This window comes from Ascidiella aspersa, chromosome 8, assembly GCF_963924565.1.
Source record: "Ascidiella aspersa chromosome 8, kaAscAspe10.2, whole genome shotgun sequence".
NCBI lineage: Eukaryota > Metazoa > Chordata > Ascidiacea > Phlebobranchia > Ascidiidae > Ascidiella > Ascidiella aspersa.
The window spans coordinates 526526-550214 of NC_139454.1; the positions used below are offsets into that span (position 1 = coordinate 526526).

Here is a 23689-nt window from a genome sequence, read left to right on the forward strand (position 1 = left end):
GTAAATGTTCTGGATTTGCTTAAAGAAGGACTGTTTTAAATTTAGCGGATTGCTCATACCAGACAAAGTCTAATCATATTATTGTAATAACTTTCGTATTTATGGATTTTTTTATTTGTGTTTATTTTCCCTGTAACTTGCAGAAATTAAGGAAAAACTCTTCGTCATAAAATTACGTTTGGCCCATGGCTCGCCGCAAAAAGGTTAAAAGTATTTGTAATAATTGACGTGTGTTGTTATTTTAAAAAACGTGTTAAACATCTCCCACAAAAGATATTTCTTCGAAAAACATCGACACTACATAGCGTTTGTGACGTATTTTATATCGCTTTGTGACGTATTTTATATCGCGATTGTTCTTTTGTTGAAGGCTCGAAACGTGACTAAATATGTTTTGATTCGGGATTAACTTATTTGCGCAGTTGAACTGAGAAGTCTTACAAGGCTGGTTGTGCAAACATATTTAGCAAGACTTCGCAGCTTTAAAGCAAAACGTCTTTTAAAAAATCAAAAGGCTTTAACAGAGTTTTGATTTGCTATAGTTTAAAATCATAGTTACGATACATTTACGATACAAGTTTTTCTTTTCTTAAGGCCAAGGAACCAATGATTAGCCACCAGAAACTTTGAACGTAGAAGTTTTTGGGCGCTGGTCTGAAATCCAACCACAACGAACATGAGTTGGGTTAGGGTGTCGGTTAGTGTTTGATTATCGGGTAGGTTAAGCAATACTATTCAATAATAAATATAGTAATACTTGACCCACCCTCACCCAAACACTAATCGACACCCTAACTCAAATATTTTGCGTTTATTTCACAATTGTTTCAACTCTGAGGTAGGATTCAAGACCAGCGCCGTTATTTTGATTTGTCAATCCATTAGCAATCCAGTAGCAATGAAACCACAAAATCCACCATGAATCAATTTCTTAACTAAGGCAATAAAATAAATCCGAACAAATTTTCACGAAAATGTGTTACAGTTCTTTTTTATACAAGTTAATATATGTGTAGCACTACTAACATCTTGCGAAACGTTATTGGACAAAAAATAGTCATTAAGCTTCTAAATAAAGTTTGCGAAAACATCTGCAAAATATTTGTGTAAGTTGCAAATTAGAATTTAACACAAGATCTTCTCTATCATACTGATTTTACAGCAAAACTAACCTTCTGACACCAAAACCTAAGAAAGCTGCTAATCTGGCATCTTTTAAGAACCAGGTTTTTCTGTGCAGCATAATTATAAAATCTAAAACTTTCCTTTTCCTAGTTTCTTTCTCATTGAACTCAATAGGCATTTTCAGTACTCTTAGCTTTGCAAACTAATTCATAAAGCAGCCTTAAACCTAGTTTAAAAATAGCCTTTTCGACTAACCGACAATAAATTGCAGACTTTTTACAATAAACCTCATTTAAAAAGCTGATTCAACATTTCAGTAAACACACAAGAAAGGTGAGATGGATAAGTTGATTATGACGCGTCAGTGACCATTGTTTACTCGACAAATCATCTGACAATGGAACAATCAGATGTAGAACTACGACAATTGGCGGTAAATAACGAAGCCTTGTTAGTTCTGTCAGTTAACAAGTTGCTATTGTACTTTGAGTTTCTCTGTAAACATTGCTAGAAATTGAACGTTTATTGATAGAGCAAAAATTTTAATTGAAATTTTATTTTTTTGTCACCTAATAATATTTAAGAACGTGATAATAGGAAGAATTATAGACAACGTACCCAAAATGTACTTTTTATAGTTTTTTAACTACATTTTATAGTTTTTTATTTTGGGGATTTTTGCTTGTTGTCTACAGTCTTATGAATAGAAGCAACTTGTAAGACTTAAACAATTTTTACAAAACAAATATGGATTAAAACTGTACTGGAAAAAATACAAAATTCTGGTGTTTTTGCAAGGTTGAAAGTAGGTTACGTCATAACGTGACGTCAAAATTAAGCACCTTAAGAAACCTCAGGTGTCCTCCGATGTCGTGCACTAATTTGGTGAAATGTTAAAATGTTAGTTTAAATGACAGGAAATTACTCAATGGCATTTAAAAAAAATAGCTTTTTTTTGGCGGGTGTGGTGTACCGGCAATAATTTGTTCACCGGAACGTCCTTCTGTCCCATTCCGTCCTATTTTCCTCACTGATTTTCAGCCTTAGGTTTAAGTTTTTCATTAACATTGCTACTCACGGTGAGAAAGCTGTCTTTCAGCGGGTTGATTTTCCATTGCGACAATCTGTAGCGACGGAGACCGCCCTGGCGACTTCTGTGAGGAGAACCTGTGAATAAGGCGGTTTAATGCGAAATCTGATGCCTTGCATTGTTAAAAGCAGATGCGAAATACAACATTTGTATAGTTACATCTTCACTCTTATTTTAAATAAACTTTGAGACTAAGGTAATGTGCTGTTTAACATCGGCTTAACATTTCGAAAAGGGCTTCTGTGTGTAATGATTGTAACGAGGTATCACAAAAACTAGTTGTATTCACAGCCTTCTGTATTATATTAAACCTGAAGGTTAATTAACTGAATAAAAACTTGACTTTTTACATTTTTTTAAACTTCTCGGTTAAATTAGAAGCGACCAGAATTATTTTAAAGCGTTTAAGTATATCCTTTGTCTTCCCAAACCTCCTTCAATACCCCCCAAAAGGTATTCAAAGGGTATACGAAATAGGTCAGTATGACAACTGTGACATGCATTTGAGGAATTTTGTGAATGCTTTTTGTAAGGCACAGTATCATATTCCTAACCAACGTGAAATCGCTTTGTTTTTGTGGCTATAGTCTTTATCAAATAACTTTTTGTTCAACAGTTTAATTTTTTACAGATTGCTGTTTGTAACGTGCGAAGTTATTATACAAGTTGTTAAAGACAACAAAACAAGTTTAAAAAGATCTGCTCCAAAAAAGGGCGGATATAAAGCAGGTACTTACCAGTGACAGCCGAAGTTCTGCGACTGGCGAGATTCGAACTCAAAACACTTGGAACTGTGAGTGTCTGGGAAGCAGCAAAGGGGATTCCCCCGGATGAAGAATTGAGCGAAGCCGATGGTGATATAGTGCCTCTAGTGGACATTTGTTTTTTCTTATTCCTTACGTTTGCTGGTTAAATAGGATTAAATTACTAAACTGATGTATTTGATGTTTAAAATACAACTCAACCGTTAATGCCCTACGTTTGCTGGTAAAATAGAAATGTACAAACAAGTTGCTAAACTGATGTATTTGATGATGGTTAGAGATACAACGCCACCGATAATTAACTTAACATGCCCGACATATTTACACTCAGACGATAAATAAATTTTTTTCTTACTTTAAAACAAGAACAAAAAATTGCAAAAACAGCAAAACAACTGAATATATGTATAGTATAATTTCTTTTGGTTGTACTTTACCGCAACATTAAGCCACTAATTTCCAGCAGATTTACGCTTGTGTTATGAACCACTTTCACAACACGTTTACAGCTTTAGGAAAATTCTGGAAAACCAGTTTCTGCGATTTTGCTTCAAATCGACTTTATATGTAAACAAAGTTAAACCACAATTAGAATCAATCATTTCTTTTATAACGCTTCTAGGCTAAATGGTTATTTTTTTTATTGATTTTTAAAAATTTGGTCATTATAAACCTGAATCATTCATTCGAATTAAGATATACTTGTTGGCGACGTTTTCAAGATTGTTTAATAGTGTCCAACCTGGATCTGTTACTGATCAGAAATTAAGGTCGACATTTATCTTGCAAGGGTCAAGGTGATTTCCAATATCGCAAATTCAGTGCTACATTATAATAACTGTTAGGCACTTTTTTTGAAAAGTATAGTTTGTAAGGACAAAATATTCTGGAAGAATCTCATTTTAAAGAACCACCTGATCTAGCACATTCTCCAAATTGACACAAGTCATTGGCCTGTAAGTAATCATTCAATTCCCTGAGGGATCATTTCAACCAACACTCGTTCAAACCCCTGCTTGCCGCGCAAGCGCCTTTTCCCCAAATTCATTGTGACGTCATACATCAGTTATATTCTCGCGAAAAAGTTTGGGGAATGTAATTGGGTCGTCAAACTATATTTGGGTCGTCGCGTAAAAAAACACTGTCATTAGGAAAAAGTGTTTTCCCCGCCATTTTTACCACGAGTTATACACAACTAGCTATTAAATCTGCTGCATAAATGCTAACTGCTTTGTCGAAATTATTCAAATATTAACTGTTTGTTTATGCCGTTAAAGATCTAGCGATACAAACTTCAGCCAGAAGCACCTGCTTAAACACTAATGACATCAGAATACAAGGCCGCTTAGAAAGCTTGCGTCTATTTTTGTCCAATTAGTTTGAATTTTTTTTAACTTTACAACTCATTTAAAGCAGTTTTCAAACGAACTATTTTAAACCAAAAAAGTTTATCTAGCTATTTAAGAATCAAAATTCTGGTTGCTGTTCATAAGGATTGTGAAACATTGACATGCCCATCTTCAATTACGGATAGCAGTTTGAAACAACCTATCTTCACTTATCCTCTCTGTTACAAGAACCCTGTATTATTCAGCTACTGCTCAGTGCATTATAATCTTAATATAACCTCACCACAAGTGTACTGTAGGTGCATTCAGCAGTGAGGTTGTACAAATAAACGCAAGCTAATAAATCACCAACCACTTCGCTACTTTCATGGGAGTTATTTGCATCACGGCGTCTTAATTAAATGTTTTATAATGTAGCGCGTTGTTACACATTTCGCGACTGAATGGTTTAAACATGTTTTTCCACTCTTTTTATTACCAATAATTTAGTGTTATTCCTCACAATGGTACATATTCAAAAAGTTTGTGTAAACTTTGCTACACTTTATAAATAATTATAAGTAACTTTTATTGTAAATTAAACTTAACCAGAAAGTTGCCATATAAAGAAATGTTGTTATACTTTCAGTTAGTAGCTAAACTTTTTTCAACAGTCTATAAAAAAACAATATTTTCACTATTGACAAGATATCGTTAAAGAGATTAATCATGATTAAAACCCGTAAACATTCTGTTTTAACCGAGCTATTTTGTAAATAGTTCCGTCTACGCTTTTAATCAGAAAAAAAGTTACAGCGGAACTAAATGTGGTCATACAAAGTTGTTCAGCCCACAGAATGCCAATAGTTGGAATGCGTTTCTTGAGTTGTCGCGTTTTCTCGAGTGTGTCAAATGTGTTTCTTGCCCAAGGATCTTCTGTGATTTCTTCGCCACAAATCACTTCCAATCACATCTGTGTACTTTGCCGGCGTTAAGCTATCGGGACACGAGCTTGTTTGAACAAGGATGCTTCCATAGCGAACAAATTTCCCTCAGAAACGAAGGTTTATGAAAACAAATCAAGCTTTTCGAGACACTTCTTGCTTGACCTAGTTCGTATAAAGAGACATTGTATCTTGATGTATTTTCATGCTTTTTAAACTGTGTGCAAGCACTGGTTTGCTTCAACTTTCTTGTAAAGTCCGAAACGCAAATTCTAGGAATGTACGATAATATCGTATCGAGCCGATAACCGATACCAAGTGGTAGTATTGGTAAAATACTAAACTGATAGAGCTGTTCGATCTAAATTCGCGATTTTTATCTTAAACGGTAATTTTTTTTTTCAAATAGTAGTTTAACAACTGGAGGTAACTAAACTTAAAATTTGGGTTAATGTCCTGGAAAAATGCCTTTGAACTTTAATAATGAAACAACGCCGTTCTATTGTTTTAACAACAAATGACGTCATATTAGGAATAAAAAATGGCTAAACGAGTTCTCAGCGGGCAATTCGTATTACTCGTTTAGGCATTTGGCTAATTTTTTTATTTTCAGCGCTGAAAAAAAAAGATATTTCAGTTAATTTTCCCAAAATTAGTTACCAAAACCTGATTTCCGCCACTTTTGTAGAAACTGGTTAAAAGAAAAAAGCACACAGTTCAATATTGCGCGGTATGTATTGGGCAGAAATAACATAAACTTCAAACAGGAGGCGTAAGCTGTGGACCAAAGATGGCGTCCAATTTGCGTCAGTACTGTTGCACGTAGTTGATCGAAGTGTAGCGGTTCTTTATCTTGGCGCTGTACTTGCCCTCTTTCGCCATCTGGCGGTTGTCGGCCTCGCACATTTTCCGACACTTGTCGTCGCGAATCTCACGGTTGCTTTTCACGAGCTGCGCGTGAGACCTTGGACAAAAACTGCGTCAATTAGTTCATGTGAATACTCACGAAATCAAGCCAAAAGCTTAAAAACAACTTTACTTCGGTTAAATGTGTGATTTCGTCCAGTTTCGAGACGGCTCCTACTCTTTAACACGTATTCCACTCATTTACGTGGCGAAATAACGTGGATGTTCAGCAATCCACTTATAGGGGCGTCATATAATTCATCCACTCATAATACATTGTTGGAAAATATTCCTCCATATCATATTTCACCTTTGCAATTTCCATTTGGCGGCCATATCAGTTTTAAAAGTTGGTACTGCGCATGCGCATGTCGGACTTTGGATTCAGGCGGTTTTACGCAGAATCCGACTCCAGAGAAATAAACCGACTCCGTCGAGTCCCGAATTCGCAACCTTGTTCACTTAGGCTTACTTCATGTGAATACTCACGAAATCACGGGCACGAATCATGAGCTATATTTTCTTTACATTAGCTATTAGTAAACTTTTAATACACGAAAGTTAACGAAATATCGTGGACATGTAACGTAAGAATTTGAATCAAAATGTATGTGAGGTTAAATTAAGGGTAATGTTTAGGGTGCTTAGTTTATCTTCTCGGAAAACGTAATTTGAAATAAAAAAGATGAACCAAATGGCATGCAAATTGCAACTAAAAATACAATTTTAAGTTTTTCCAATTTATTTCTGACAAAAAAAATATGGAGTTGTGAATTGCAATATTTAAAATGTGAGCAATTTCCTCAAATCCTGGAACATTTAATTTTGCCTCATATGTCACACATCTCAAAAACATAGGCATTAAAGCATCATATGGCCAAAGCTATTGCTGTTCGTTAAATGTATGCTGGAACAAGAACATTTTCGCCTTAAGAACAGCTACTTTGTCAATAAAACTGCACAGTCCTTGGCCACTGCTCACTATAGGCTAGTGTTTTCTTCAATTTCTTTTCGCCGCGACCAAAATATCAAGCTTAAGCTTAACAGCGAAGCTTGGACGACAAAATTATTTTCAAACTTTTTGGAAACTTTAAGTGAAAAACACGAATAAGCCAATAGAATTGGAAACTTATTTTAATACCTGTAAGACTTGTCTTTGCAACTTTCTTAAATTTTGGACAAACCTATAGTAACGCAGTAGTGACGCAGTAGTTACCTGTGCAGCAGTGACGACATCGGCGTTGCTGGGTCGATCGACATCTTCTCAGCAACTTGGGCGATGTTTTCCTTCGAGTAAATACCTGGAAAGAAAAAGTAGGTTTATGGCTTTAAGCATTTATATTGAAGCCAGAAACAAACGAATAAAGAATAAAATTCTCGGCTTAAGAAGTTAAAAAAAAATTGTCAAAAATTACATTCTGCAGATGGAGACAGCTTTTTTAATTTAAAACGTATCAGACCAATCAATTTAATACCTTTTTAATAAGCCTATTTTTACATATTTAATTTTGCTTAAAAATAACAGTACATAACAATATACTAAATTACAAAGTTTTAATAAATGCAATTGCAAAAATATTTTTTGACGCTTTATTTCACATGTGTTGTAAACTTCAAAGAAATCGCAAAGCGCTGTACAAAGTCGTCTATTCGTCACAATGGGCTCGCGCGGTACGTAACAATAGCATCGATTGCAGCGGCCATTATTCGGCGACAGACATCTCTTGAGAAATTTGTAATTGGAGATAATGCAGACAAAAGCGAACACAGTGATACAAGTATTATGGAGTGTGCCGTTAAAATGCTAGGAATGGCCCAAGGGTTGTGTCCTAAATGTTAATAATTTTATCTGCAGTTTAACAGCAGAAAAAACGCCGCTATTGCAGTGCTGGAAATTAACTGCAATAAATACATGGCTCTATGAAAATTTTAAACTGATTAACTTTCATATATAGATAATTTCCCGGTGTTTTATAATAAATACCATACCATGGACTCAGCGTGATACCATATTCGAAATATAAGAAAATAAATCTTAAACTTTGCGACTATTCAACTCATTTTTAAGTAATTCTTGAAAATCCCTGCTTAAAAATCATAAAGTATTTACAGAGATCTTATTAAGCAACCATGTAGGTTATAAAAGCTCATGTCTAGACAACTGACGGCTTGTCACAAGCACAACAATAGCCAAAATGTTCTAATAGTTTTCAACGGTGCTACCTTATTTACTTTTCAAATAGAGTTTGGTAGTATTCTACGTTATATTCAAGTTTTAGGCAACATTTAAACAAAATATTTACTGTTTCTTTCTCTAGCTTCATTTTCAAGTTGTTTTCTTTGCATTTCCAGCTTACTGTCGACGACAGCTTGCTTTCTACGAGCCTCCCAGTGCAAGGCAGACATGCTTAGAACATTTATCGAACAATTTACAAGCTAAACTACCTTGCAACATTCAGGAATCATAAAATCAACAAAACTCACAATAACCAGTTAATACGTGCCGCTCAATCGTGAGGCAACAAAGGGCATTATGAGGTGACTCACAGCAGGATGAAATTCAATATGTCAGCCATATTTACTCAGTTCACGTATAGAAGCTTTAAACAACAAAAACGCTGCTATTGTAGGTCGAATTTTTTCCTTGCTTTCAGAGCGAACACTTAACCAGTCTCAAGTCCAACTGTCGCTATGGTTATCAGCGCAGACAAGCCGTTTAACGAGGCACACAAAGCTAGCAGTCTGCTGAGCAAATGAAAGTGTTGGCCAAACAAAGAGAATGTCTACACAGCAATTGCTCAGTGGGGTTTACATTTAAATGGCAAAGGTCAACACGTTTACGCGGCAGAACTCATGATCGCAATTGAACACCGCCTTAACACGCTTGACTTATTTGCTACTACTGTTGATGTTATCAAACAAAAAGTTTGTTTCATTTTGGGTGACGCATCCCAGTTACAATCAAAATGGCAGTATTGAAATGACTCAACTGAAGTCACTGCTTACAAATGACTTGACTTAATCTTTTGACCAAACCGAATTGACTTAGACTAGTCGTAAGTCTTTTGGTCAAATAACTGGACTTTGGTCTTTCGGACAAATGACTTTTTTATACCATTTCTATTCTTACCAATGTATGCATTGCTGGATGTTACACTAGTAATGAATCACTATTAAGCTTTTATCTCTTTAAACAGTTCTTCACACAGTTTTATACACAATTTTGTCTTTTTATTTTGTATAATATGGACAAAGTCATTCGATTTCTGCATACCATGCTACATTCTTCTATACACTCCGGGATACGCCATTGTTATTGTTGTTACGTCATAAGGCGACCATTATCTACATCACAGCTAATGTTGTCGTTGGTCTTTATCTACAAACGACCCTAAATAAATACAAATAGCACAAAACCTTGGTGTATGTATAAGGGTGGGTAAATAGGGGCAAGTACGGAGAGGATGGGAATTACTAAAAAACATGGGATAGGGGTGAAATCGAAAAAGGGGGTTAATAGTTGGGGGTGAATAACTTAAGGGCATTGTTGTTCACTGCGTACAAAGAAAATACAAAAAGTGACGGTTTAATAAGTTTGTGACGTCACAATCGAAAGGTCACACGTAACAAAACAAACGTGGGGATTCCCCAGTACCTTGGGGGAGAGGACGTAAATTAGGGGGTATGATGACGTCACAATGTCGCCAGACAAAAGGCCCGCGAGCCAAGCAGTGCGACGCAGATCAGCAACCTCATTGGTCAATTTGAATGGTTGCTATGACGACCGATCTTTTGCCTGGCGACGGTCGTCAAGGGGATAAAATCAACAATGGGACGCAATAAACGAACAATCACACACAATAATGACGTAATAAAGTAAGTTGCGGCTGATAAAAGCGTTTAGAATAAGCTGAGCACACAATCGAATATTTTATTGTGATAAGTTAGTAAGGTCGGCAAAATTACCTACACAGCGATTTGCAACATGCTGTTATTTGACCTTCACCGCACAACGTCAAGGTCACAAGCGAGAAGCCATCTTGGAGAGGCTATTTACACTAAAATCGCGTTTATACAAAATGTTTAGTTCTGCACTGCATTCGCTTTTCTATTTACATTCGATCGATTTACATTTGATTCGAGCAAAAACAGCTGTGACGTCATATAGGGAGCAGTGGTGGTGACGTTTGTGCAAGTATGGCCGCAAAGCACGCAACTGATGACGTAATGAGGGCTAGAAGTGACGTCATATTGATTGGCAGATGAAGATCGGCAGTCGCAGCAGATTGTGTACAGTGCTGGCATGTTTGTTCTGTTTATGACGTAACAGTTACGAGTAAGGATGTTCGATAAACGTCGGGTCGGACCGATACCCGATACCAAGTTGTAGTATCGGTACTCGTCCGATACTTGGGCGGTATCGGTGCCGATCCGATACCAGATAATTTGTGGATTACAGCCACGATTTGCGATTCATTGCAGATCTTTCTACTTTAAATTTACGAGAAAATATCACATTAAAGTCGAAAGTAACTTGTCCTTGGAAATCACATACAATGACGTCATTTGGTAGCGGATCGGACGGTCGATCATGGAGCCCGAAATATCGATATAAAATGCAGCGGACACTCGTGGTTGTGACGTCACAATCAAGCGAAGTACATGTTCCTGACGGTGTTCTGGTGAACGACCACTGCTTTGCTCATCGCTTGGAGTTGTGCGTCTTGGTCGTGTTGTGTGTGGCCGCTCTGCAAAGATCCCTCGCCACTGTGAAGTAAATAAGGAGTTAATAGCAAAAACCTTGTAGTTAGTATGTGTATTTGGAAACTAGACAGCACATTAGTGAAATATATTGTAATTTCTCTTCAGTGGAAAGCCGTATTTACATAAAGATAAATGAGTTAATATTTAGTAATTTCTCTTCAGTGGAATTTCTTTAATCTAAACTAAATCATTTAAAATCGTATTTACATAAAAAAAAAAATTAATTTGATCAATTTGTATTTCTCATTGGAATCCACAAAGTAATGTTCTTTTTTTCAAGATAATTCTACTTTGATCTGTGGACAACTAAATTTCCAATGAGTAAAATGAAAAAAAATTGTTTGCAGTTTAATTAAATGCAAAAATGGTCAAAATATTGAGACAAAGCCACCCTATTAATTTACCTGTCGTGATCTTTATCGACGAGATGGTAGCGTGCTCTAAACGCCACCAAGTGTGCATAATAAGCCGGGGCCGGGATGGAGACGGACCTTGTGCACCTGACGTAAGTGTGGCACAGCTGGTACGTCAGGATCTGAAGTTCGTCGGCCATGAAGTTGTTGTCGTCCCAAAGCACGTGGTAGTGGGACGGGCGGGAAGTTCCCTGGGATAAGAGCCGGGTTAATATGTGCGCAGTGCTGTTGTGCGCAACTCTGAGGTGTAGGGTATATTTGGGGGAGCGGGCATAAGGGACATGGCGGGTCTGCGGGGGGTAGGTGCGATGCGAACATGACTCCCTCACCCGAACTGTTTTGGGGCTAGTTCAACTACGCAATGGTAATTTTGTTTGGTCGCTACAAAATATAATTTACGTTTCTAGTATGTCTTGTCCCATTTCGAAAATTCGTTTCTGCCCCAAGGCGTCGTGCGCCTCACAGCACCTCGAAAATGTAAGTTTAGGCAAATTAAACTGCACAAAGGCATTTTACTGTTAACCTTTTAGTGTTTTATTTTATTAAACATTGCTCTTAGTGGCGCGCTTTGCTTCGAGCAGAAACGCGTCTCCTTCGTGTTCTTCATTGACGTTGACCGTGTTTCTGTTAAAACCCACTTTTGTTGCGGTGTAAGTTAAGTTTTATATTTATTTTGTGTTGGTTACTATTAGTGTTGGTAACTTTGTGTATTTATTCATTGAAATTAAGGAACTAAGTTTTAATAATCATCATTGCGTTCAATGACTGTTAACTGATAAAGACTTCAGTCGACATCAACTTTCAATTGTGATGCACGTTTTCTCGTTTTTTTAATTTAAACACCACATTTTGACGTAACTTTGTAAGTTAAGATTAATTAAAAATCGCACTGATTCAGGATAATTTCTTACATCCAGTAAAGAGAAATGTGTCGACAACGCATCATATTTATGTCGTTCCAAAAAAACGGTTAAAAACACTGATGTAATACATTTGATTTTCTCCCACCTGGATTCCAGCGTGACTGCAGAGGTAGAAGTCGAACTCGGTGGGATGACAGATTCCAACATCCACGGTTGTTCCAGCAGGGATGTTTCCACTCTTCCCACTTCTGTCCTCCTGGTTCCTGCAGAAGAGCCGAGTGTGATGTCGCTTCTGCACCACGATGAACGTGATACCGGGCTGGTATCCAACCTCTAGCATCGTACAAGCTTCACGAATCGCACGCAACTCAGTGGACAGGACCTGGGGTGGAAAATAAATGGTTTATTGGTGGCCTTTTTAAGGGAGTGCAGTCTATTTAGGAAGCCAAAAGTTTTGTTGTCGTTTAATAATTACATGATTTCTAATCGTAAATTGTCTACTATAAAAGCTTCATGAAACGTACGGAATTGGTGGACAATGGATAATAATGGTTTATTGGTGGTCAGTTTATTAGACTGTTAGATTTTCTAACGGAGTGTGGTTAATTGGCAAAAAAGGGTCCAGTGATATTTTGCTGCAACAAGATTTTACAATTGCAAAATGTCCGCATTGGCTTAAATTGCTTCCAAAATATGTTTCAACTTTTGTAGAAAGGAGTTTACCAGAAGGTGGTTATTTAAAATGTTATAGTCATCTTGTTAATCAGAGTTATTCCAGCACTTTTCGAAGACCAGAACTGCCCAACAGACTAAGAGTTTTTTTTAAAGATACTGCCCAGTTGTATTTTATCAAGCTTATAGCGGTTGCAGAGCTAGTTTATTTAGTTGGCTACAAAGCACAAAGAAAAGAGTTTATTTTCTTTAAACTATCAAAGTTGTAGAATTGCTTGTAAATAAAACGTTTTATAAACAGAAAGTTTTCTGTTTTTTTCTAACCTATCATAAAACTTGGACAAATACATTTTAAATAAAGTTGAAAATGAACAAAAAATATATTCGAAAGGTTCAAAATGCTTCCTACTGCTGAATTGACTTTGATATTCTTACTACATTTTAAAACATCAGCGTTTAATTACCTGTTGAAACTGTCCCTCTGATACGCCGTCCCTGTACATTATCACCCTCACAGGCTTGTAGTGAGTCGACTTGTAAAACTCGATCATGAGATCACGAACCATCACGGCAAGATCACGGATTATCTCTTCACGGTGAGCCTGCACCCGCACGGTGGCGCTGTAGCGCGACGGATGGGCATCCATGCTTGCAACGACCTTGAAGGGAATCAAGGTCACCAGGTAAACACGTGTTTCTCGTCATAACAAAATTACAACGAAGGCTGTTTAAAGTTAGCAAATTTAGCTCAAGTGAAAGATGTCTTTTTGGGGATGTCTACAAAACAAAAATTTAAGGTAAATTGGTGAAGGTAGCTTGGTAAACAAAAACGAGTATATAACAGGATTGCCACACTTTTTATTAATGAAACCAAAAATTGTTAAAGAAATGTATAGCCATTCAAGGACTAAGAATTGGACTAACCCAGGAGGTTTAAATGAATTCTAAAAACTAAAACAGTATAAGCCATCCATGACACATCGTTTAATTTTCTTGAAAACAAAGAATTTAAGCTGCAAATTCAGAGACTATTGGGAAACACAAACTAAGTATTAAATAATCTTTTTCCTAGTTTAAATTAAACTTTGCAACTATAAATGTTTAGGGACTCAGAGCAGCTATCGATTAAACCAAATAACCAATGCCGATATATAGGTGGGAAGCGAACTATCGGCTGATATTACTGGTCTCTCTCTAACTATTAAAAGTTATCTTATACTCACGGCGGCAATGGATGGTTTCCTCATATCACCGGCTGGTGGGTGTGTCACATCAGCACCAAAGAATATCACAGGGTCGTTGAACACTTTAGGTCTGCATAAGAATAAAACTTGTATTGTTATCACGGTTTAAAATGAATTTACTTACAAGCTGGTTAGCCTTTTTCTAGAATTATTAAAGCTTCAAGTTTTCCGTTAAGTCTTTAACAAACTAACCAAGCCAGTCGATTAATTAGGGATTTTCGTGCAAGCAATGCCAGGCAAGAAAAACAACTAGTCTGCGTGTGATGTGTTAAAATTTCCCAATAAGTTCCACTTTAGGGTTATAAAAACACTAAATTTTGTAAACAAATTCGAAAAATGGCACATCGGCCAAAAATCAGTATATTTGAAATATAAGTTCAAAAGAAAAATAAGAGTTAGAATTGCAACTGACAAAAAGGTTAGAGTGAGCAACATTGCAAAAAAACATAAAATCTTGTGAACACTAATTTTCCTTGAATAACCCAATCGTAAACACATAAGCAAGTAAAAAAATGAGTTGAGGTTACCTGAGGGAAGGCACAAGGATGTTGTTGACGCCTCCAAGTTTGACGTTGATCTTGAGGCAGAGGTTGGAGAGAGTTTGCGGAGAAGTTTTTACCACGTTCTTCACCTGCACACACTGGGTGGCGATACCGAGCAGGGTGTCACCAACTCGCTTCACTTCGGCTATGAGACAAAAAAAAGTTGGATTACGAGGTATTTCTAAAAGTATGGCTTACACATTAATTCATAAATGTTGTGCGCCTAATTTATCTGAATATTTTTTTAAACTTTCTTCTGTAAAATGAGGAGAAAAGTTAAAATGAGCAGCATTGCCAACATTTATTCTGTGGATGTTAACTTTACTTTTAATAAGAAAAAAATATATACATCACTTATTTTTTCAACTAGACAAACTTTTATTATTTTCAGCTAATTTGATTGGAAATCCATAAAAAACGTTCCAGAAAGAAATAATTATGCTTTAATAATGAAATGATAAATATTACTGCAAAAATTGCATGCAAGGTATACGCATACAAGATACGACTGAAATGATATATTCAATAAAAAGTACTTCACACTCACCATACACTGGTGTTTTTCCTGGCAGGATTACTACAATGAGCTGTAGAGCTCGGAATTCGTCGCACAAATGTCTGTGAAAAGAATGTGGGAAGTTGTAGTTAAATTTATAACATACATGCAGGACAACAATAGTTTATAGAAGGAAAGGATACTGTCCTGTACAAGAAGAAAAAAGTTTTCAAATTAAGATAGTGGGTATGTTTTAGTGTATGTATACTGTATTTTGACAGAGCTCTGAAATTTTTTTTGTATTATTTTTTAAAGTGTTTTTTAAATGCATAAAAGCACATTCTATTTAAATCAACGCACCGGAATAAAGGCTCGACATGCTCCGATCCTTGAGCGTATTTACAGAAGACGGGGGTTCCCCTGATCGGCATCCCTGCGTCTTCCGAGATCCGCTGCAAGTTCTTGATGAAAGTTCGAAGATGTTGGTCCTAAACACAAATAAAATCTTTTGAAACATATAATTGGAGTTACAGGAAAAGTGTGACACTTTACATTCAATTCGAAACTGGTATTGTTCTGGTTCTGGAACTTTGCAAAAAAACAAACAACCGTTTGATGCCAATTGCATCATTTTTAGGTCAAAATAAACCACAACATGAAATTTAAAAAGTGTTAATGATCTAATACCGGTTGTATAACAAAATTAATGAACATGTTAAAGGACTCGCCGCAAATACAAAAGGTGCATAATCATATGAAATACAAGTTACACGACTAAGACAGAATGCTTTGCCAAAGCATTATTTGATGAATTAAATTTTGACAACTCCACAGTAATAACAAATATCAGTTGCTTGAGTAGTAGCGATATTTACCGAGCACATCCGTTGGTGAGCAAAGCAAGCGATGGCCCACACATCGATGCTGATCCCCGAGTGGAACTGCTTGCCCCTCATGTCCCAAACTCCCTGGTTGGGTGTCGCTTGCATCCGAGTCTAAAGTAAATTGTGTTAAGGTTAGAAATTTTGAGGAAAAACTAGGTTAAGGGGCTCTACCATAATTTTTTTGACAGTTTGAGTAAAATATAAATTCAAATGTTAACTTTATTTTAATCTGTGTGTGTGTATATTTTGGAAGAACTGATTTGGAAAAAGTAAAATACAAATAAAAACAGACATATATAAACGCAATTAATGTAAAAGGTATTTCCTTAGAAATAAAAAAAGTGACATTAATAGTGAGATTCGTAAGTAATGTGTTAAATATCGAAAAAAAGCTAAAACATAGCAAATAGAAAACATTTAAATTAAAAATCTTGAAAGATTTCACTTACATCTCCCCCATATTGTATCTTTGGGGCAGGCAGCACACGACCTCGTACTTCTGTCATTTCGTCAATCACCTGACGTAAAGAAACAAGGTTAAGATGACATAAACAAATAAATGCCACAAGTTAAAAAAATGTTATAGTTTCAAAGCTTACATTTTTTCTCTATGTGGCTTCAATCATTTCTTATTTTTTCTATATTATTTATTTATTTCTGTTAATATAAGAAAGGAATGTTGTTCAGAGTTGTCACAATAAATGATAGTGATAATTTGTTTAACTGATGATAATACAAGTGAATAACAAAATACATTTATTAAGAAGATATTAATTACTTAAGTTACACTTTAAAAATTTTCAAGCAAAAATGCAATTATTAACAAAACTAACTCATGATCAAATCAGAGGACAATTATGAGTTTTCTAGACAGGGTTACACAAACAGTCAATTAACAGAGATATCTTGGGATTTGGCAAAAAAAAAATTCTGTGAAAAAAAATATGGAAAATCCTACTCATGTAGTGTGTTTCAGCCTTAAGCTGTCTTTGCATGTTTATCAAGTGTTACACATGGTTTGGAGGATATATTTTATCTGTAGCCTAGCCACTTTCTTACAGTATATGTTTTGTGCAAGGTTATAATTAAGAGATTTTGAAATGCGAGTCCAAGCTAACCACTTTTTTACAGTCTATGTTTTGTGTGACTAAAGCTATCTTGTGCATACCTGAATGCCAAACTCCTTAACGTAAGGGTCGTTGTTGAACTGAGCTTTTCGGACGAGCTGAGCAATTTCCTTCTCACGATCCGGAGCAGATCGGGCCGTCGCCTGGAAACAAAAAATTGAATCAAACTCTGGGAGCAAAACCCTTTTCTGGTTTAACTGCCTTCTCACATATATTACAAAAATTTCAGGGGAGCATGTGTGCAATATTTACCTTGATCATGGTTGATGTCTGGCTGTCGGTGAGCTTCTTGATGCATCGTTGTCCCTGTACGATGTTGCAGACCTCGATGGGGAGGTAAGTGTGCTTTTGTTCCTGACCAACTTGCAAGCAAGGAAGAAAGGGAAACCTAAGGTGGAGGTCGGGTGGTTAGTTTTATACGTGGCTCTTTACACTAGTTTGCAGGGTAAAAATTGTCCTAACTTTATGTTCCTAATGAAAGGGGCAGTTGGTTAGTGTTAACACTAGACAATTCAAATTAGCATATTGCACATGGTACTGTAGTGTAGGGATGTATGGTATTAGTGTACTGGTGACTATCCCATACATCGGGCATTTTATTCATGATTTGCAATTTTAATGCAGTGATTCTGATTGAAAGAACGTTTATCAAAAAAACAGTAAATTAACAACTGGAGGTAACTAAACTGTCAATCAAGTTAATTTTTCAACCACTAAGCAAATTTGGTACATTTTGATTTCATATTTTTCGTGTGTTAATGCATAGTGATGAGATTGAATTAAAATTCAACTGATGACCAATAAGGGACATTCCAGGTCCGTGCATAGTGTACGCATTATACAAAACGTGAAAAGATAGGTGATTTTTACGTCTACCGAGTTGCTTAGTCTGGAATCGTTAAAGTCATGTTAATTCACCAAACGAACAACTCAACTGTAAAGTCTTGCTGTGTTTTTCCTGGAAGTACCGCGCCACTGAACACTCGATGGTCTGCCCCGACTCCAGCTGCAGGGGGAAGGTTTGTGTGGAAGCTGGACGTCTCGTAACGTTGCACACGCGATACTTTCGTCGCATCGTGCCACAATGCGTGATCTCAACCTGGGAAACAAGAAAATAAATTATCTGTTGAAAAATATCTGTGTAGGGCTTTTAATAAAATTTTAGGTAGGTGGAAATTAATAAAGAGCAAATTCTTGAGATGAAAGGGGTTATTTTCACAAGAATCATTCTTTATTTACATTAGACAACAAAGCTTGGTCCAGGGTTAATAATAAACAAGAGTAACGTATTGAGAAATGTTAAACGCAATTGGGTAGAGAACGAATGAGCAAATATGTATTATTGCGTTTTTTTGAAATACAAGGGAAGAAAATCATTTAGAGGGAAAAATCCTTAGTAAAATATCCTGGCAAGTTATCAGTGATGAGTTTACTTAGCAGATCACGATAGGATGCAGTATATTAAGTGTATTAAAAATGTAGTGAAAACATGATACACTGTCAATTAACAGCGAGGTAAGGATAATTAAAAATTATATAAATGTAAAACGTAAAAATTAAATCATATATTTCTCATTATTTGTTTTCATAACTTTTTAGATTTCAATGTTGGTATCCTGTCACAATGCACATATTTTGCATCCTTACAATTACAAAATTAACAGCAAGCCACAGTCATTAGCTTTTAATGAGTCTGACACTGACCTTGAGCCCTCGGATTTCTTTCGTGAACTTTACCCTCTGCGAGTCAGTTAAACCACGGATGAGTCGGAGGTCGTCGACACGAAGTTCCAATACGTCGCACAGGAACTGCACGCATGACTGGGCACGGTAGAATGCAGTGGCAGAAACTAGAAACAAAATAGTTGGATGAATTGACGTAAAGTTATCAGGTTGAATTAAACATTTCATCGAAAAAAAATAAAAATAAATCACATTTAAATGCAGAAGAATTTGTTTGACTAAAAGTAAATCAGGAAGCGTAAATATAAACTGTAATTTTTATTTGGTACAAAAAAAACTTTAAAGCATATAAAATAGAGCTTCTAAAACTTTTTCTACCTGTGACTTATTAAAAAAAAGAAACAATCATCCTAACTTAAGGGTTCTTAAACTGGGGTCCATGGACCCCTAAGGGGTCTTAGATTTATGAAGTTTATTTGTATTGTGACGTCAATTTATGACATCATTTTTGAATTTTTGTACCCCTACCGTGGTACATGAGGCCAAAAAAATGTTAGGGGTCCGCGGTAAAAAAAGTTTAAGAACCCCTGTCCTAACTACATGGTAAAGGTAAATTCCCTAATATTATCACTTGTCCAATGTATAGTGTACAAAAAACACACTCGAAAATTCTCTTGATATGAAGAGTGAAAGGAATTGAAAAAATCTTTAAGAGGGGCAAAATTGTTTTTAAAAATTAATTTCATAGGCCATGGTGATATTGACAAACATTTCCATCGCTTTAATGCCAATAATTAGTATAAATTAAGTACATACTACATACACTTATGAATTTACTGTATTAATTAAAGTGTGTAGCTTTTACTGAAGTTTTATGGTACTCTAATTCAAAGAGAAGCGATTATATCGCAAAATATCTGTTTAACTGAGCATCAGAACTAATTGTGCTCTGCTGGCCACCTTAGTAGTTTCATACCGTCAATGTTGAGCATCATTTTCCACTGTGAAGGTCTCATCGATTGATGGAAGCCAAACCACACCTCTCTGCCACCTCCTAGTGGTGGTGTGTAGCCTTCGGGAGCCGAGAAGAATGATCGACCGACCGGCGTGTATCTGGGTACAATAAAAAAAGATTTAACAAGTTAAATATTAAAATCAATAAATAAACAATTAAATAACAAAAAGGAACAAAGAAAATTAAAAAACAAAATATCAAATGCCAGTTGAATAAATTTTACTGTTGAAGTGATAAATTCACGCTACTCCATGCATATGTAGCCTAAGTTACTAAACGAATAAGCTGGCTTTGGATACGGAAGTGCCAGTTAAGCTCTGGATAAGGATTTACGTTACAAACATCGAAAAATGTTATGATTAAATTAAATTATGCCAGTAATGGCAGATAATTTGCAATGTACATAGGTGGTAGAAGACCCACCTCATAGATGGCAAGTGCCTCATCACAACATCCAGAGCTTGCACAGTTTCAAATGGAATGCCGTGCATTTTTCCTTCCAGTGCAAGTTTGAGTGAGTAGAGCGACACTCGGGAAACCCATTTTATCGCAACCGTGAACGTGCGGTCGCGACCTTCACCTGGCAAGGTCACCTCAACTTCAAGCTAAAACAATAATTATGATCTTTAGCTAAACAACAAATAAATTTAAAATTGTTTTAACCAAATCTAGAAGAAACATACAAGAGTTCTGCTGAAATTTATGAAATTCATTGCTTTGCCATATTTTTAGGTTGTTATTTTACCTATTTTAATGGTCATAAATTAAACTTTTTGACTAAACTTATATATAAAAAAATCTATACTAAATTTCAAGATTAGTAAGAACTGTGTTCATTTGTAATTTTACAATACATTGGTGGTTTTATGTCTAGGCATAAAATTACAAAGAGTAGCAAATTGGAAACAATGGTTTTGTGGTTACAGGCTGAGGCATGTCAAAAGCCGGATAGCAATTTGTAAAGAACAGACTCTAAACAATGTTATATGTTGGTAGGCGATTACTGTACACTGTAACACGAGATTAATTGAAGTAAGAAATTGCAAGAATAATACTTTTAAATTGTGTAAGTGTGAAATAGTCTCACCAACTATAAAAACTACAATGTATAAAAAAAAAATTAAAACTAACACTGTTTTTAATTAAAACCACCACTGTTTTAAAAAATGTTGTAGTAACATAATAATAAAAAAAAAAAAAATTAAAAAAAATATTTGCTAACAGCTGGAATCAATTTTGGTGATTATCAAATGTAAATAAATAAAATTTATAATAGAGAAATACTTTTTAGGTTTAAATAAAAGAACAACTGCCACTAATTTGAAAAATGTTGTAGTGACAATATGATAAGAAAAACAGAAAAAAATTCTGTTGTATTGAAAAAAAATAACTTTATCACACTTTTTAGGCAGAAATTACCTTTTGTTTATCAATTGGCAAGGGTTGTGCGGTGTAAAGATTCTTTCTTCCATCAAACACTGGTTTTCTGTCTTGAAAAATGGCAGTGCGGAAATTCTCCACCATTGTATTAATGATTTCTCTGTAACACAACATTAATAGTCAGTAATTCAAACAAGGTTACACATGCCAAACATAAATGCATAATGCATGCAAGGACGTCGTTCAATTTCCTAATTTTGGTGTTCTTTTAAATTTGCATATATACATTTTAAATTTTGGAATACAATATAAAAAAAATTCGTTTCGAATGCAATATAAAAAAATTTGTTTCGTTTAAAAAAAATTTGTTTCGAATGCAATATAAAAAAAAATTTGTTTCGTTTATTTGATGTTTCATGCTTAATTGTATTTAAAAATGGTTATACTTGGTTTAAAAATTAATTTTTAGAAATGCCCAACAAACTTAAAGTACTTAATCTAGAACACACAATGCTCAGTAGTTTTGTAGTAAGCAGATTCTAATAAATTGGACAGCTGCTTTAAGTAGCAGTCAACAAGTATATCACATACATACAGCCTTTGTACTAAGTGTGTGATTGTAAATTAGCAACACATAATTCATAAATCAAAGAAAAATATGTTTTTAATAGAGATAGATTAACTCTTTTCATCTTTTCAGTGTTTTGCAAAAACCTAATAAAGGCTCCACACAGATGTATACTGAAAACCGGAACAACAAAATATAAAGTTGTATAAACCATTACAAAGTTTAATTAATTACCTGTTGACTCTGCGCGGACACTTGTCTGGTTTGATGTCTATGTCGTAATGGTGAATATCGCCGTTCGGTATCGTCACTTTAAAATAGTTGGCTTTGAGCCAGATGGGTTTACCGACCTGCCCCTGGTTGGGTCGAGGGGGGGCGTGGAAGTCAACATCGAAGGTCGGCGCAGCAAGGGGGAACCGAGGGTCCATCATCGCTGAACATGCAAAAATATGGTAAATACTTTTGTGATAATAACATGTAAAAAAAAAACAGTTTTGCAACCAAAAAATTCCTAACTTTATTATGGCAGAATAAAATGCAATTTTAGTTAGCAATTGTTGTTGAGCAAAAACATTGTTTTTTTCGCTTGTGAATAAACTGATGTGCGAATATTTATGTGAAAAAAAAAGATTTTGAGACATGAATATTTGTGGCTGAATTACCTATTTTTAACCCGAAAATCTTATTTTTTAGGAACGAAGAGTTACAATGCATTTTTTTGGCAGCCGAAAAATACCTAGTTTACAATAAAAAACATACCTTATGGCTAAAATGAAACAAAATAATAGTTTTGCTTACAGATTTTGCATAATAGTCTTTTTCTTGTTTACAAGCTTTGCAACAAAATAGTTTTTAGTTTAAAGTTTACACAGTTTTATAATTGCACAAGATACATGTTTGCAAATAATACAAAACCATACACCAGTAGATGACACTTAACCAAACTTTTTTTAATGAGTAATATAAACAGATTCCTCGCAAGAAAGTAAAAATTTAAATTCCAAGAAAAAGTTCAGTTTATCAGGCACACCAGGTTAAAAATATATTTCGGAACACAAGACAAAAGTTAGTTTTTTCACTTACCCCTTCCAGTCGGTGGAATCATGACCGGAACTTGGGGGGGCGTGGCCATCACGGCAGGGGGTGCGCCCTGGGCCGGTGGCTGGGCCTGTGGAATCCCCCCAAGGGCTCCATACTGGGGGATCATGGGCTGGCCCTGCTGCCCTTGCTGGTTGGGAAACATCGGACTGCTCGAGTTGTTGTTCTCCGTATACTTCATGCACAGGAGTCGTCAAATGGCAAGGCACTGGCGGAAACCGTCAGTACTGTTGCGAAGGTGGGTAAAAAAGAGAAATTAAAAACAAATTCGCGTTTTTTGGTTCTGTGAAAATAGAAAGGAAACATTGATTGGATTTTTTTGTGCAAGCTTTTTTTTAGTTTGAAGAAACTACAAAATTGTTGGCACTCTTTCACTATTGTACGTAAAAATTTATAAAAAAAAACTTTATTCAAATGCCGCATACCACAACACATATTGTTTGGGTTAAGGTGCGGGTTAGCTTTTGGGTGAGGGTGGGTCAAGTTATTATTAATAATAAACATAATATTACTTGACCCACCCTCACCTAAACGCTAACCCAAACAATATGCGTTGCGGTATGCGGTATTATTTTGTTTTTTGCATAACTTTTACGTTCATAAGTGAAAGAGCGCCAAATCGTTTTATATATATTTCTAAAATTAAAGGTCATTTATTTCAGTTAATATGTCATCGTTTAAACGAAAATTCATTAATTTAGAATTACTGTACTTTAAAGTGCAATTTTTAACTTTTAGTCAAATTATGTTGATCCTATAGAGACGCAATATATTTCTAAAAAA

General features: G+C 35.5%; 2 protein-coding genes across 3 annotated transcripts; both read right to left on the bottom strand.

The window, feature by feature from the left end:
• Window positions 1-5981: 5981 nt before the first annotated feature.
• On the bottom strand, window positions 5982-8671 carry LOC146134751 (uncharacterized). 2 transcript variants are annotated; one of them, XM_083395914.1, is made up of 3 exons: window positions 8461-8671; window positions 7374-7458; window positions 5982-6215 (listed from the first exon to the last, which is right to left on the bottom strand). In XM_083395914.1, exons 1-3 carry the CDS (start codon window positions 8561-8563, stop codon window positions 6059-6061), a joined length of 345 nt encoding a protein of 114 aa, XP_083252040.1. In that variant the 5' UTR covers window positions 8564-8671; the 3' UTR covers window positions 5982-6058. The 2 variants fall into 2 exon arrangements, with proteins under 2 accessions (XP_083252040.1, XP_083252039.1); XM_083395913.1 differs by having other exon boundaries at window positions 5982-6227.
• Window positions 8672-10620: 1949 nt separating this feature from the next.
• On the bottom strand, window positions 10621-23180 carry LOC146134752 (protein argonaute-2-like). Its single transcript, XM_083394951.1, has 19 exons — window positions 22892-23180; window positions 22043-22241; window positions 21280-21400; window positions 20284-20465; window positions 19822-19958; window positions 18867-19012; window positions 18098-18261; window positions 17415-17550; window positions 17204-17305; window positions 16485-16553; window positions 16027-16146; window positions 15512-15639; window positions 15203-15273; window positions 14641-14800; window positions 14093-14183; window positions 13334-13528; window positions 12343-12579; window positions 11326-11525; window positions 10621-10924 (listed from the first exon to the last, which is right to left on the bottom strand). The coding sequence occupies exons 1-19, from the start codon at window positions 23085-23087 to the stop codon at window positions 10807-10809; spliced, it is 2772 nt and encodes a 923-aa protein (XP_083251077.1). The 5' UTR covers window positions 23088-23180; the 3' UTR covers window positions 10621-10806.
• Between the last annotated feature and the right edge of the window lie 509 nt (window positions 23181-23689).